At 34.3% G+C, this 13213-nt stretch overlaps 1 protein-coding gene across 22 annotated transcripts in view; it reads right to left on the bottom strand.

The window, feature by feature from the left end:
* The window catches only part of LOC145243881 (kinesin-like protein KIF13A), a 1028209-nt gene that overhangs the window by 791215 nt on the left and 223781 nt on the right, over positions 1-13213 (bottom strand). For 21 of the 22 annotated variants that reach the window (XM_080106962.1, XM_080106977.1, XM_080106976.1 and 18 more), the window contains exon 3: positions 1257-1301. The exons of the other annotated variant lie outside the window; for it this stretch is intronic. In XM_080106962.1, coding sequence (XP_079963088.1) covers positions 1257-1301 — 45 coding nt within the window. The remainder of the gene's footprint in view (positions 1-1256; positions 1302-13213) is intronic. 22 annotated transcript variants of the gene reach the window in all.

The raw sequence follows: 13213 nt of genomic DNA on the forward strand, positions 1-13213 counted from the left end.
ATTTTTATGCAAGTATTGTATCAAAGTTAAAATGTGAGTATCACAGAAATGCAACTAACAATCCTTTCATGATAGTTTATATAGAAATTTACTCTGCGTTTGACTAAATGTCAAAGTACATATAACAGATAAGATTGTATAAGAATCAGTTTAAACTCAGAACAATGAACAACACAGATTGATCATCAGCATGGTCTATGCTATGATCAAATTAGTAAGAACAAATGTTAATAAATCAATTATGACTTTTTTCCTCATTGAAAAAGAACTCTGAAAGAACTGCCGATAAATGCCCAATTTTATAGATAACAAATTAAGGATGAAGAGTTTTGTTGGGAGTATCGAATTCTTTAAGTCTACAAAGACATTGATAATCTATAAAATTTATCTTTGTGTTTTAGATACATTCTTCATCTGTATAAAGAAATGGTCATCGTCACCCATACCTTCAAAATAGTATTTTTTTTTTGTGTGTGTGTGTCGTTGCTGTCAGCCATAACTTCAATAACACTTTCATGGTTGAACATACAGATTGAATCGATGCATCTTAATACACGTTTTTGTTAAAGAGTGTATTTCTATGACATCTTCACTCGGAATTCCAATAAATACCAAGGTGTTTTTCTATAATAAACATTAGGAAAGAAATTTTCCCCATTCTAAATGATACTGAATAGATTTTAAGAAAATCATGAAATTAACCCAAACCATTTAAAAAGCTTTTAAACGTCATTCTAATAGGCTAAACTGTCAAACGTTTCGGTTTTGTTTTAACTAATCACCAATTCAAAAATGTGAATAAAATTAGGACGATGGACATAAGCTATTTAACTTCACCAACTGAATTTGTTCCAACATTTTACATAGTTTTGTAACAATTTCCCCACCTCATGAATGTTATTTTTGCAGCCACCTCCCTTAGCACTCAAATATAATTTTTGTAATGGCCGCTTTTCAGAGCATAACTTTTTAGTGGTCTTCTTTCTAAACCTAATTGAAAGATTACAAACCAAAAATACTCAAAATCCTGAACATTCTTAATTTCAGCTTTGCTAAAACAGAAAAACGAGTTAGTATAATTGTTAAAAGAAGTATTATTATTCAACAAGTTTAAGTTAAAAAGAATTAGAAATAAATAGGATCAAAGTGATTGTTTTCTTTTTTTTGTTTTTTTTTAAAGTGTAAAAATTTATATTTTAAGATTTGGTTTAGTAAAAAGAATGCTGTGCAGCAAGAAAACAATTTTTTTTACTCACATCTCTTCTGAGGGAGAAGGTGTTTTCGAACTTGATTGTATGATGCTGCGTGAGGTGGAAAGAAATAAATGAAGCATAAATTGTCGGAAATAAAATATAAACGACGTGCAATGCAAAAAAAAAACTTGCGTAAAGGATTAGTGAACTGGACAAAAAGCAAAAATGCATAACAAATGCAATAGCAACAGTTTTGTTGAATTTATGAAAACTTTACAACTCGTAAGTATATAAAAAAAAAGAGAAAAAAAAAAAGAAAAAAAAGAAAAAAAAGAAAAAAATAGAAAAAAAGAGAAAAGAAAAAAGAAAAAAAGAAAAAAAGAAAAAAAGAAAAAAGAAAAAAAGAAAAAAGAAAAAAGAAAAAAAGAAAAAAAGAAAAAAGAAAAAAAGAAAAAAAGAAAAAAAGAAAAAAGAAAAAGAAAAAAAGAAAAAAAGAAAAAGAAAAAAAGAAAAAGAAAAAAAGAAAAAGAAAAAAAGAAAAAGAAAAAAAGAAAAAGAAAAAAAGAAAAAGAAAAAAAGAAAAAGAAAAAAAGAAAAAGAAAAAAAGAAAAAGAAAAAAAGAAAAAGAAAAAAAGAAAAAGAAAAAAAAAGAAAAAAGAAAAAGAGAAAAAGAGAAAAAGAAAAAGAGAAAAAGAAAAAAGAAAGAAAAAAGAAAGAAAAAAGAAAGAAAAGAAAAAAAAGAAAGAAGAAAATCTTAATTGCCAGCATTGGTTATTTAATCTCTATACAAGTTATATTTGCAATCTATAATCTATTTATATAAAACTAAAATTATGGGCCTAAATTCTAGTATATATATTAAATTGTTTTTAACACCAATATGTAGTTAAAGCAAAATAAATTGATTTTTAGTATAAAATAATTTTCTAACGCTATAGATAATGTTTATCGGTTCATTTATTTCTTATTGTTTATCTTTGAATTCATGTTTTGAAACATGACGTAACTTATAAATCTACTAGCAAAGATACCTGTTTCGCAAGGGATGGAGGAGAGTGATTTGATTCAGATTCACAAAGAAGTTGGCTGGTGCCGTGGTGGCAGAATCCAAACTTGGTGTGCACCATCCCTAGGTGGAAGCGTTTATGAAGAACCGCACCAACTATGACCTTAACCTTGAAAAATCGTGTGCACCATCCCTAGATTGGAGACCATCACCATGTCAGGTTTGGTCATGATTGGTCCAATGATGTGGGCTGTAGAAGAGATACACAGATGAATGCAACTACTTTATTTTTATATATCATTTTTCTTACATATTTTTATATATCATTTTTCTTACATATTTTTATATATCATTTTCCTTACATATTTTTATATATCATTTTCCTTACATATTTTTATATATCATTTTCCTTACATATTTTTATATATCATTTTCCTTACATATTTTTATATATCATTTTTCTTACATATTTTTATATATCATTTTTCTTACATATTTTTATATATCATTTTTCTTACATATTTTTATATATCATTTTTCTTACATCAGCCTTGACAGTTGTGTTTTAAAATCTCTTCATTTCTTTTTTCTACGCACAATTTATCTTTCTTTTAATAATATTATTTGAACTCATTCACTTTTTTCCTTGTACCCATTTGTGAATTATTCCACAGAATTCTGCCTTTTGGATTACTTTGAACCATCTTTAATTAATGCGATTCCTTTGGATTTTACTTGTGGAAATGGAAACTTAATCAACTTTTTTTGATTTTACTGTTATTGGATATTTTACCCTTCACTAGACCATCCATTCACGTGAAATCACCTTTTTCTTCATCCTATTCCCTCTGCTTCAATATATTTTACGAAGTAAGATGACTTACTTGTAGTTTCATTAAATACTTTTGCAAGCAAAATCCAATCCCGCATTTTGCTAATTCCTACCCTCTGATGAGAAAGAAAGTATTTCTTCGAAACTCTGTGGATTAAAGACTATCCATTTATTTTGTGCTTCCTTTTTAAAATTAAATATGTTTTTAACTCTTTTTCAAAGTGTTTTTTAACATGTTTTATTAACTACTTGTTCTTATATACATATATAGATGACTTAATGCCAATGCTATAAATATTTTGTTAAAGTAATGTTTTAAGCTACACTTATAAGAAATTCAAAATAAGCCAGTTGATAGAACCTCAGACTAAATTTCGAGTTATGGCATCCACTTTAATGGTTTGGGAATTTATTATGTAGCATTAATATATTTTCTATTTTTGAGACAAATTCTGCAATGTATCTATTACATTTAAAGAATTGTGACTATTATTTGATCATTTAATTAGATAGTGTGTGTGTGTGTGTGTGTGATGACAAATGAGCATGATTTTTAAATTTAAAAAGATAAAAATGCAAAAATAATTTTAAGTTAATAAAAAAAACTAAACGAAGTTTCACAATATTTAAAAAAAATAATTTTGTATAAAAAAAACAAAACATCTAGCATGCATCTGGCTATATGCTTTTTATTGATAGATTTAAAAGATAAAAGAAAAAGAAAACATGAACGTATTCATGCAATTTAAATTTAAACATTTTGTCAGATGTCCAATTAATTTTATTAGAAAACATTTTAACATATTCCTTCATTGAATTATCTTTCAAATTTAAAACAGCTTTAAAAAGTAAATAAATTTAACTTTTATTAGACAAATAGTGTTGGTAAAACCGAAATATAAGGAGGGAGGAGAGTAATGCTGTGAATAATTGTCATAAATTCATGTTTATTGATTCTGTTATAATTGATTAAAACAGTGTTATTGTGAGTATAACCATTTACTTTTTTATTTATATATATATATATATATATATATTTATTTAGTTGTTAAATTTAAATTCTGAAAATCAAAATATAGACACATATATTCGAGTTAAGAATTTATTGTTTGACAAAAGTAATATATAGATGAGGTTAAATTAATTTCCTTAATCCATGGATTTTCAATAATGGCTCAAATTTCTCTTCTCCCTCCTACATTTATATATTCCTTTTGTCAAAAAATAAATTCTTAACTCGAATATATGTATCTATATTTTGATCTTCAGAATTTAAATTTAACTAAATTTATATATTGTTCTATTCTTAAATATTGAGCTTTTCCTTTTTGACAAGGATCTCCCTGAAAGTGTTACCTCTACTAATATCTATCAAGATTTTCATCGGATTTTAATCTGTGTCTTATCTCACTTATATATATATATATATATATATTTATTTACAATGTAAAAATGTACCAACAGTCACCCCCAAAAGGTCATTATTTAATATCCTTGAAACCAATTTTGTGCAAATGAAGCCCATGTACTGAAAAACACACACAAGTTGCTATCTTTCTCCATTACTAACAGATAAATTGCAATTCATACATTCCTCAACATTGTAACTAACCATAAGACATTTGATTGCACTATCGATTGGACATAGCCAAATTTATAGTCTATGATTGTACACATTTTATTGATATCACAGCGTGGCTGATTGGTATTGAAATGTTTAAGAACTTAGTTCCATGGTTTATAAAGTCCCTTTTCAGGCTTAAAGTCCTGCAGAACCAGTGCCAATTCCTGATTGTTGTGGAGCTTTAAATATAGAGATGGTGTTAACCATCTTTGTGGAAGAACGCTAGTATGTTGCAATTATATACTACAAGCAAATCGACTATCCATATATATACCTGGCATATTTTGCTAACAGCAGAGAGGTATTCACAAATGGTCACTCGTCTTACTAGTAACCGGACTCAACATTACTTATCAGTTCATGGTGAAAGTCCATGTATTCAACCATCAACTATGGTGCATGAATGCATATATTTATGCATAAGTACCTCACCATATCTATAAAATCAGTTCCACTATAGCAATAATCGATTTTATTGAAATAGAACCAATCATAAAATCAATCTATTGCTTTCAACGAGATTTTCTTCAGAAATTACATTTAAATAATGTAATCAATTTCAGAAAAATAATATCGACAGACAATCAAAAATGAAATAATCATGAATCGTAAAATGTGGCTTGATTTTTTTTTTCTTTCTTTTCAGAAAATAAATTGCAGTATTTTCGAAACAAAGTAAAAGATTTGAGTAAAAGCCGATCAGAATAAAAAAAATAAGTGATACATAAAAATGGCTAATACCAAAAATTATCATGCATCATGTTTAGTATTTAATTGAATTGTTTAGATTTACTTCATTAAAAACGTCTAATAGGAAAAATTAAAAGAGTAAATGGCTTTGAAAGAGAAACAATAGGAAAAGAGAGAAAGGGGGGTTGAAATATAGAGAAAAGGGGGGTTGAAATAGAGAGAGGGAAAAGGGGGGAGACTGAAATAGAGAGAGGGAAAAGGGGGGAGACTGAAATAGAGAGAGGGAAAAGGGGGAGACTGAAATAGAGAGAGGGAAAAGGGGGGAGACTGAAATAGAGAGAGGGAAAAGGGGGGAGACTGAAATAGAGAGAGGGAAAAGGGGGGAGACTGAAATAGAGAGAGGGAAAAGGGGGGAGACTGAAATAGAGAGAGGGAAAAGGGGGGAGACTGAAATAGAGAGAGGGAAAAGGGGGGAGACTGAAATAGAGAGAGGGAAAAGGGGGGAGACTGAAATAGAGAGAGGGAAAAGGGGGGAGACTGAAATAGAGAGAGGGAAAAGGGGGGAGACTGAAATAGAGAGAGGGAAAAGGGGGGAGACTGAAATAGAGAGAGGGAAAAGGGGGGAGACTGAAATAGAGAGAGGGAAAAGGGGGGAGACTGAAATAGAGAGAGGGAAAAGGGGGGAGACTGAAATAGAGAGAGGGAAAAGGGGGGAGACTGAAATAGAGAGAGGGAAAAGGGGGGAGACTGAAATAGAGAGAGGGAAAAGGGGGGAGACTAAAATAGAGAGAGGGAAAAGGGGGGAGACTGAAATAGAGAGAGGGAAAAGGGGGGAGACTGAAATAGAGAGAGGGAAAAGGGGGGAGACTGAAATAGAGAGAGGGAAAAGGGGGGAGACTGAAATAGAGAGAGGGAAAAGGGGGGAGACTGAAATAGAGAGAGGGAAAAGGGGGAGACTGAAATAGAGAGAGGGAAAAGGGGGGAGACTGAAATAGAGAGAGGGAAAAGGGGGAGACTGAAATAGAGAGAGGGAAAAGGGGGGAGACTGAAATAGAGAGAGGGAAAAGGGGGGAGACTGAAATAGAGAGAGGGAAAAGGGGGGAGACTGAAATAGAGAGAGGGAAAGGGGGGAGACTGAAATAGAGAGAGGGAAAAGGGGGGAGACTGAAATAGAGAGAAGGAAAAGGGGGGGAGACTGAAATAGAGAGAAGGAAAAGGGGGGGAGACTGAAATAGAGAGAAGGAAAAGGGGGGGAGACTGAAATAGAGAGAAGGAAAAGGGGGGGAGACTGAAATAGAGAGAAGGAAAAGGGGGGGAGACTGAAATAGAGAGAAGGAAAAGGGGGGGAGACTGAAATAGAGAGAAGGAAAAGGGGGGGAGACTGAAATAGAGAGAAGGAAAAGGGGGGAGACTGAAATAGAGAGAAGGAAAAGGGGGGAGACTGAAATAGAGAGAAGGAAAAGGGGGGGAGACTGAAATAGAGAGAAGGAAATGGGGGGAGACTGAAATAGAGAGAAGGAAAAGGGAGGGGGGACTGAAATAGAGAGAAGGAAAAGGGAGGGGGGACTGAAATAGAGAGAAGGAAAAGGGAGGGGGGACTGAAATAGAGAGAAGGAAAAGGGGGGGAGACTGAAATAGAGAGAAGGAAAAGGGGGGGAGACTGAAATAGAGAGAAGGAAAAGGGGGGGAGACTGAAATAGAGAGAAGGAAAAGGGGGGGAGACTGAAATAGAGAGAAGGAAAAGGGGGGGAGACTGAAATAGAGAGAAGGAAAAGGGGGGGAGACTGAAATAGAGAGAAGGAAAAGGGGGGGAGACTGAAATAGAGAGAAGGAAAAGGGGGGGGAGACTGAAATAGAGAGAAGGAAAAGGGGGGGAGACTGAAATAGAGAGAAGGAAAAGGGGGGAGACTGAAATAGAGAGAAGGAAAAGGGGGGGAGACTGAAATAGAGAGAAGGAAAAGGGGGGAGACTGAAATAGAGAGAAGGAAAAAGGGGGAGACTAAAATAGAGAGAAGGAAAAGGGGGGAGACTGAAATAGAGAGAAGGAAAAGGGGGGGAGACTGAAATAGAGAGAAGGAAAAGGGGGGGAGACTGAAATAGAGAGAAGGAAAAGGGGGGGAGACTGAAATAGAGAGAAGGAAAAGGGGGGGAGACTGAAATAGAGAGAAGGAAAAGGGGGGAGACTGAAATAGAGAGAAGGAAAAGGGGGGAGACTGAAATAGAGAGAAGGAAAAGGGGGGAGACTGAAATAGAGAGAAGGAAAAGGGGGGAGACTGAAATAGAGAGAAGGAAAAGGGGGGAGACTGAAATAGAGAGAAGGAAAAGGGGGGAGACTGAAATAGAGAGAAGGAAAAGGGGGGAGACTGAAATAGAGAGAAGGAAAAGGGGGAGACTGAAATAGAGAGAAGGAAAAGGGGGGAGACTGAAATAGAGAGAAGGAAAAGGGGGGAGACTGAAATAGAGAGAAGGAAAAGGGGGAGACTGAAATAGAGAGAAGGAAAGGGGGGAGACTGAAATAGAGAGAAGGAGAAGGGGGGAGACTGAAATAGAGAGAAGGGGAAGGGGGAGACTGAAATAGAGAGAAGGAGAAGGGGGAGACTGAAATAGAGAGAAGGAGAAGGGGGAGACTGAAATAGAGAGAAGGAGAAGGGGGAGACTGAAATAGAGAGAAGGAGAAGGGGGAGACTGAAATAGAGAGAAGGAGAAGGGGGAGACTGAAATAGAGAGAAGGAGAAGGGGGAGACTGAAATAGAGAGAAGGAGAAGGGGGAGACTGAAATAGAGAGAAGGAGAAGGGGGAGACTGAAATAGAGAGAAGGAGAAGGGGGAGACTGAAACAGAGAGAAGGAGAAGGGGGAGACTGAAACAGAGAGAAGGAGAAGGGGGAGACTGAAACAGAGAGAAGGAGAAGGGGGAGACTGAAACAGAGAGAAGGAGAAGGGGGAGACTGAAACAGAGAGAAGGAGAAGGGGGAGACTGAAACAGAGAGAAGGAGAAGGGGGAGACTGAAACAGAGAGAAGGAGAAGGGGGAGACTGAAACAGAGAGAAGGAGAAGGGGGAGACTGAAACAGAGAGAAGGAGAAGGGGGAGACTGAAACAGAGAGAAGGAGAAGGGGGAGACTGAAACAGAGAGAAGGAGAAGGGGGAGACTGAAACAGAGAGAAGGAGAAGGGGGAGACTGAAACAGAGAGAAGGAGAAGGGGGAGACTGAAACAGAGAGAAGGAGAAGGGGGAGACTGAAACAGAGAGAAGGAGAAGGGGGAGACTGAAACAGAGAGAAGGAAAAGGGGGAGACTGAAACAGAGAAAAGGAGAAGGGGGAGACTGAAACAGAGAGAAGGAGAAGGGGGAGACTGAAATAGAGAGAAGGAGAAGGGGGAGACTGAAATAGAGAGAAGGAGAAGGGGGAGACTGAAATAGAGAGAAGGAGAAGGGGGAGACTGAAATAGAGAGAAGGAGAAGGGGGAGACTGAAATAGAGAGAAGGAGAAGGGGGAGACTGAAATAGAGAGAAGGAGAAGGGGGAGACTGAAATAGAGAGAAGGAGAAGGGGGAGACTGAAATAGAGAGAAGGAGAAGGGGGAGACTGAAATAGAGAAAAGGAGAAGGGGGGAGACTTAAATAGAGAGAAGGAGAAGGGGGGAGACTGAAAGAGAGAAGGAGAAGGGGGGACTGAAATAGAGAGAAGGAGAAGGGGGGCTGAAATAGAGAGAAAGAGGGGGGGCTGAAATAGAGAGAAAGAGAGGGGGTTGAAATAGAGAGAAAGAGGGGGGGTTGAAATAGAGAGAAAGAGGGGGGGTTGAAATAGAGAGAAAGAGGGGGGGCTGAAATAGAAAGAAGGGTGGATAAATTAAAAAAAAGGAATTTTAACATTTTTCTTCTAAAATTTCTCTTCTCCCTCCTACATTTACCCTATCAATATTACTCTTTTCTGTCTACTTAATGGCATTTTTTAAATTGATAAATGTTAACCCACAAAAAATTACTATATTATAAAAAAGAAAAAGTGCCTATATTTTGTCATAAAGCAATTTGAAAAATAATATATTAGTTATATGAGTGAGTCTTGTGTACTTCTCGAATTTTAGCATCAGACATACAGACTTATTTATATAGACTATATAAACTTATTTATAAACACTTAGATCCTATAAAACGTACTTAATCTAACTGCATTAAATTTAACATACTAAGTGTGTTACAAGGGTGTCAAAATGCAATACTAAAAACTATAAATAATTATAGGCTTCAATTCTCTTGTGTATCTTCTTCAATTCTCTTCTAAAGTCAAGTAAGATTTTCACCTATTTATCTAACCAAAATAATCCAAGACTGCATAGCATAAAAAATACTACATAATTTATTTTTGGCCTAAATTTGTCTTTTTTCTTTCACATTAATAGATTAAATTATTTAGTTTGGATCAATATTTCAAGTTAAGAAGAGGGGAGGGTGGCTTAAAAGAAAATTGGTGGCGTTTGCATTCTCTCATTGATATACTGTGACTGTCATCCATTACATAAGCCTCATAAGAAAAGGCAAAATGTATGTGTGTGTGTGTGTGTGTGTGTGTGTGTGTGTGTGTGTGTCTTTATATGTCTCCCAAAAACTTTTGACAGATGCAATGAACACTGACAAAATTAATATCATTAGAAAGATCGATCTCTCAGATCAAGAATATCCAAAACTTGGCACAAAAAATTAATTCTGTGCTGGTCAACTGGGCCAATTTTTGCAAGGAGGGGGGGGGGTCAGTTTTTGCAAGTTATTCATGCACAGTGATATAAACCTACATTTAAAAGATGTTATTTCGAAGGCCCTTGCCATCACAAGTGTGCCCTAACATGTTTGCTTTTTTCACCTCTTTTTTCGTGTTACAGGTTCGAGCCTGGCTACTGCAGCTAGTTTTTTTTTTTTTTTGTGCTTGCATGGGTACTGACAGTTATTTGTTTTTTTAGGGGTCAGTTGCTCAATAGCCTTACTATACCAACTCTCCACCCCCAGGCAACGCCGGGTACCCATGCTAGTCTATTATATAAAAGGAAAAATGTGTGTTGGTTTGTACGTGTGTATGTATGTATGTATGTGAACCAAAAACTTTTGAAAGATGAATCTGACCATGACAAAATTGGTATTGTTAGCAAGATCAATCTCTGATGAAAAATATGTACAAATTGACCAAAAAGATTAATTCTGTCTGGGTGAACTTGGCTGTTTTTTTGTTTTTTTTTTGCAAGAAGGGGGGGGGTCACTTTTTGCATCAACATTTTTGTAAGTTGTACACCTAGCAATCTGATGTACGTTTAAAAAACGTTATTTCCAACCGTGATGATATACTAAATCGTCATGGCCATGACAGCTAGCATATTGGCTTTTTTCACCTATTTTTCCTCTTTTGCATTACAAGTTTGAGCCTGCCTACTGCGGCTTTTTTCTTTTTTTTGGGGGGGGGGGTGCGGTCGCACGGGTATTCACTGCTATTTTGATTGAAACAAAAGTTGTTTTGATTGATTTCACTCCCCCCCTGAAAATTGCTCAATATCCTTAGCATACCAGCTCTCTCCACTCGGGCAACGCTAGTAATAAATAAATCTTTAACATCACTCCATAGGATGTGAGACTAAAATATCTCATATTTGCCGGCTTTTCATCTTTTTTTTTTTTAAATAAATAAAAAAATAATGAATAGTTACAAAAAAGTGATCTCCTTTGATTCATATTGTTGTTTTGATCTCTTTGAGAAGGAGAATATCTTTAATAATTGAACAACACTTGAAAGGAAGAGATGACAATGTTTATCAGCTTATCTCCGGAATCAAAACAACTTCATTGATTTCTTTGTTTAATGGCATATCAACACTCGAGTCATTTTAACTCACTTGAGTTAAGAGAATATGAGGGGACACCGAGGGGATGTAAAGGTCCCAAGTGTCCTTTTTTTTGAGGTACTGGATTTCTCATTAAATCAAAGTAGTGTTACATCTTATTCTCATGATAACTAAAACCATTGTGGATTATTTATTCATGCTAAAGTTTTTGTTTGGTAGATATACGATTTGTAGACAAATAATTTTCAGTTAAATGCATAGCAAATAAATTTTTGGTTAAAAATCATTGTAAAAAGATTTTTTCAACAATTCTCCAGAATAAGGTAGTACTTTGATTTTTATGAGGGAATAACTGTAAACTTTGCAATTTATTTCATAGAACATAGAAAATATGCATTGTCATGAATACATACACGCATCGTCTTTTGTGTATTGATGTCACTTTAAAAAAAAAAGTGAAACTTAATTACCTTATCCCACTATCAACATCTTGCAAAAATGCTAAAACATGAGAATACTTTTAGAACTGCCAATTTTATGAATTTAATAGTAATAATTATCTACATACCTATGTTTCTTTCTTGCTCTGACATTGATATTAAAAGTTTACTTTTTCTATTTAAAATTTTTAAAAGCAAACTTCTTAATATACTCAGTCATGTATGCGCGAACGTCTACATGAAGGTTTACTAATTTGCATATTCCTTTGTAAAAAGAGCATGAATTATCATTTCTTTATGGTTTCTTAGATGATTGGTTTCATTTCACTATTTATGCATAGTTTCTACATTCTGTATAATTGTGTAGAATTTAAGATTAAAACATTCTAACACATGGAAATATTTTTAATATATATCTATCCATATATATATATATATATATATATATATATATATATATATATACACACATATGCATAGGTAGAGTTAAAATTAATCATTTATTTTCAAATATCAATTAACATCAAAATAGAACATTAATTTCAGGACAGCTTGTATAAAAGTGACCTTGTCGGTGTGTGAAAAATCTCTACCAAACTCCTTTCTCAATATTTGGTCTACAGAATTTAAATTTGATATACAAGATATTTGGACCCCAAACGCACTTTCGATTTAGTTTTTAGCAAAAATTTCTGCTACGGAATTGAAATTGAAGACAAAACAGTTGACCTTGGCAGGGTAAGCTGAATAAAATACGACTCCTGCTGTTACTTTTGCACATGCGCAAAATTAAACATTCATAGTTCAAAGTCGCTTAATTTTTAACCTTTCATATCCATCTGGCAGTAGCTCAGATGTAACACACTGGAGAGATAAATTCCGACCAGGGCTGGAGCGTTAAATGTTCTGCTTTTCATTCTAGCGGACAGTACTCAAGTCGTAATTTTTTAAATAATTTTTTAAATTATTAATATATATTGGACAATAATCAATAGAGAATCCACTTTATAATAATTAAGAAATCTGCATGAATTCAAATATAATATTTTTGCATATTTTATGGGCAGTCTGATAGTCTTTTCTTTTATAAATGAAAAAAAATTGGCCTTGTAAATTCTAAGAAATACCTTCGTATCTGCATATTTAGGTTTCAGAATGTAATTTCTGTGTCCTCCTGAGCAAATATATATGGAACATATTTTTGCAAGCCTGGGCAGTTGGTATGATGAGCAAATATTTACTACACTACCCTTATGAGGAGGAGGTAATGCCTGCTAGGATCGTATCATAACAGGACAGATACTAAACTGCCTTTCAAATTAGAAACTAATACCTGGCACGATCCCCATAAAAGAAGGTAATGCCTGTGAGTATAGTCTCAGGACAAATTACTTAATACTTAGGAGGATACATCACATGCCTTAAAGAGAGGTAATTACTGGGAAGACAGGCTTATGACAACGGAGCTGATGTGACACTAGTCACCTCCATTAAACGATAATACAAACAAAACTGATAATATAACAAAAACATAAAATCTTAAAAAGGAGAGACAAATATATTTGTATAAAAAATAAGCTCACATTGACAAATCCATTTCCT

The sequence above is a fragment of the Euprymna scolopes genome, chromosome 22, assembly GCF_053919585.1.
Source record: "Euprymna scolopes isolate OS-2025 chromosome 22, ASM5391958v1, whole genome shotgun sequence".
NCBI lineage: Eukaryota > Metazoa > Mollusca > Cephalopoda > Sepiida > Sepiolidae > Euprymna > Euprymna scolopes.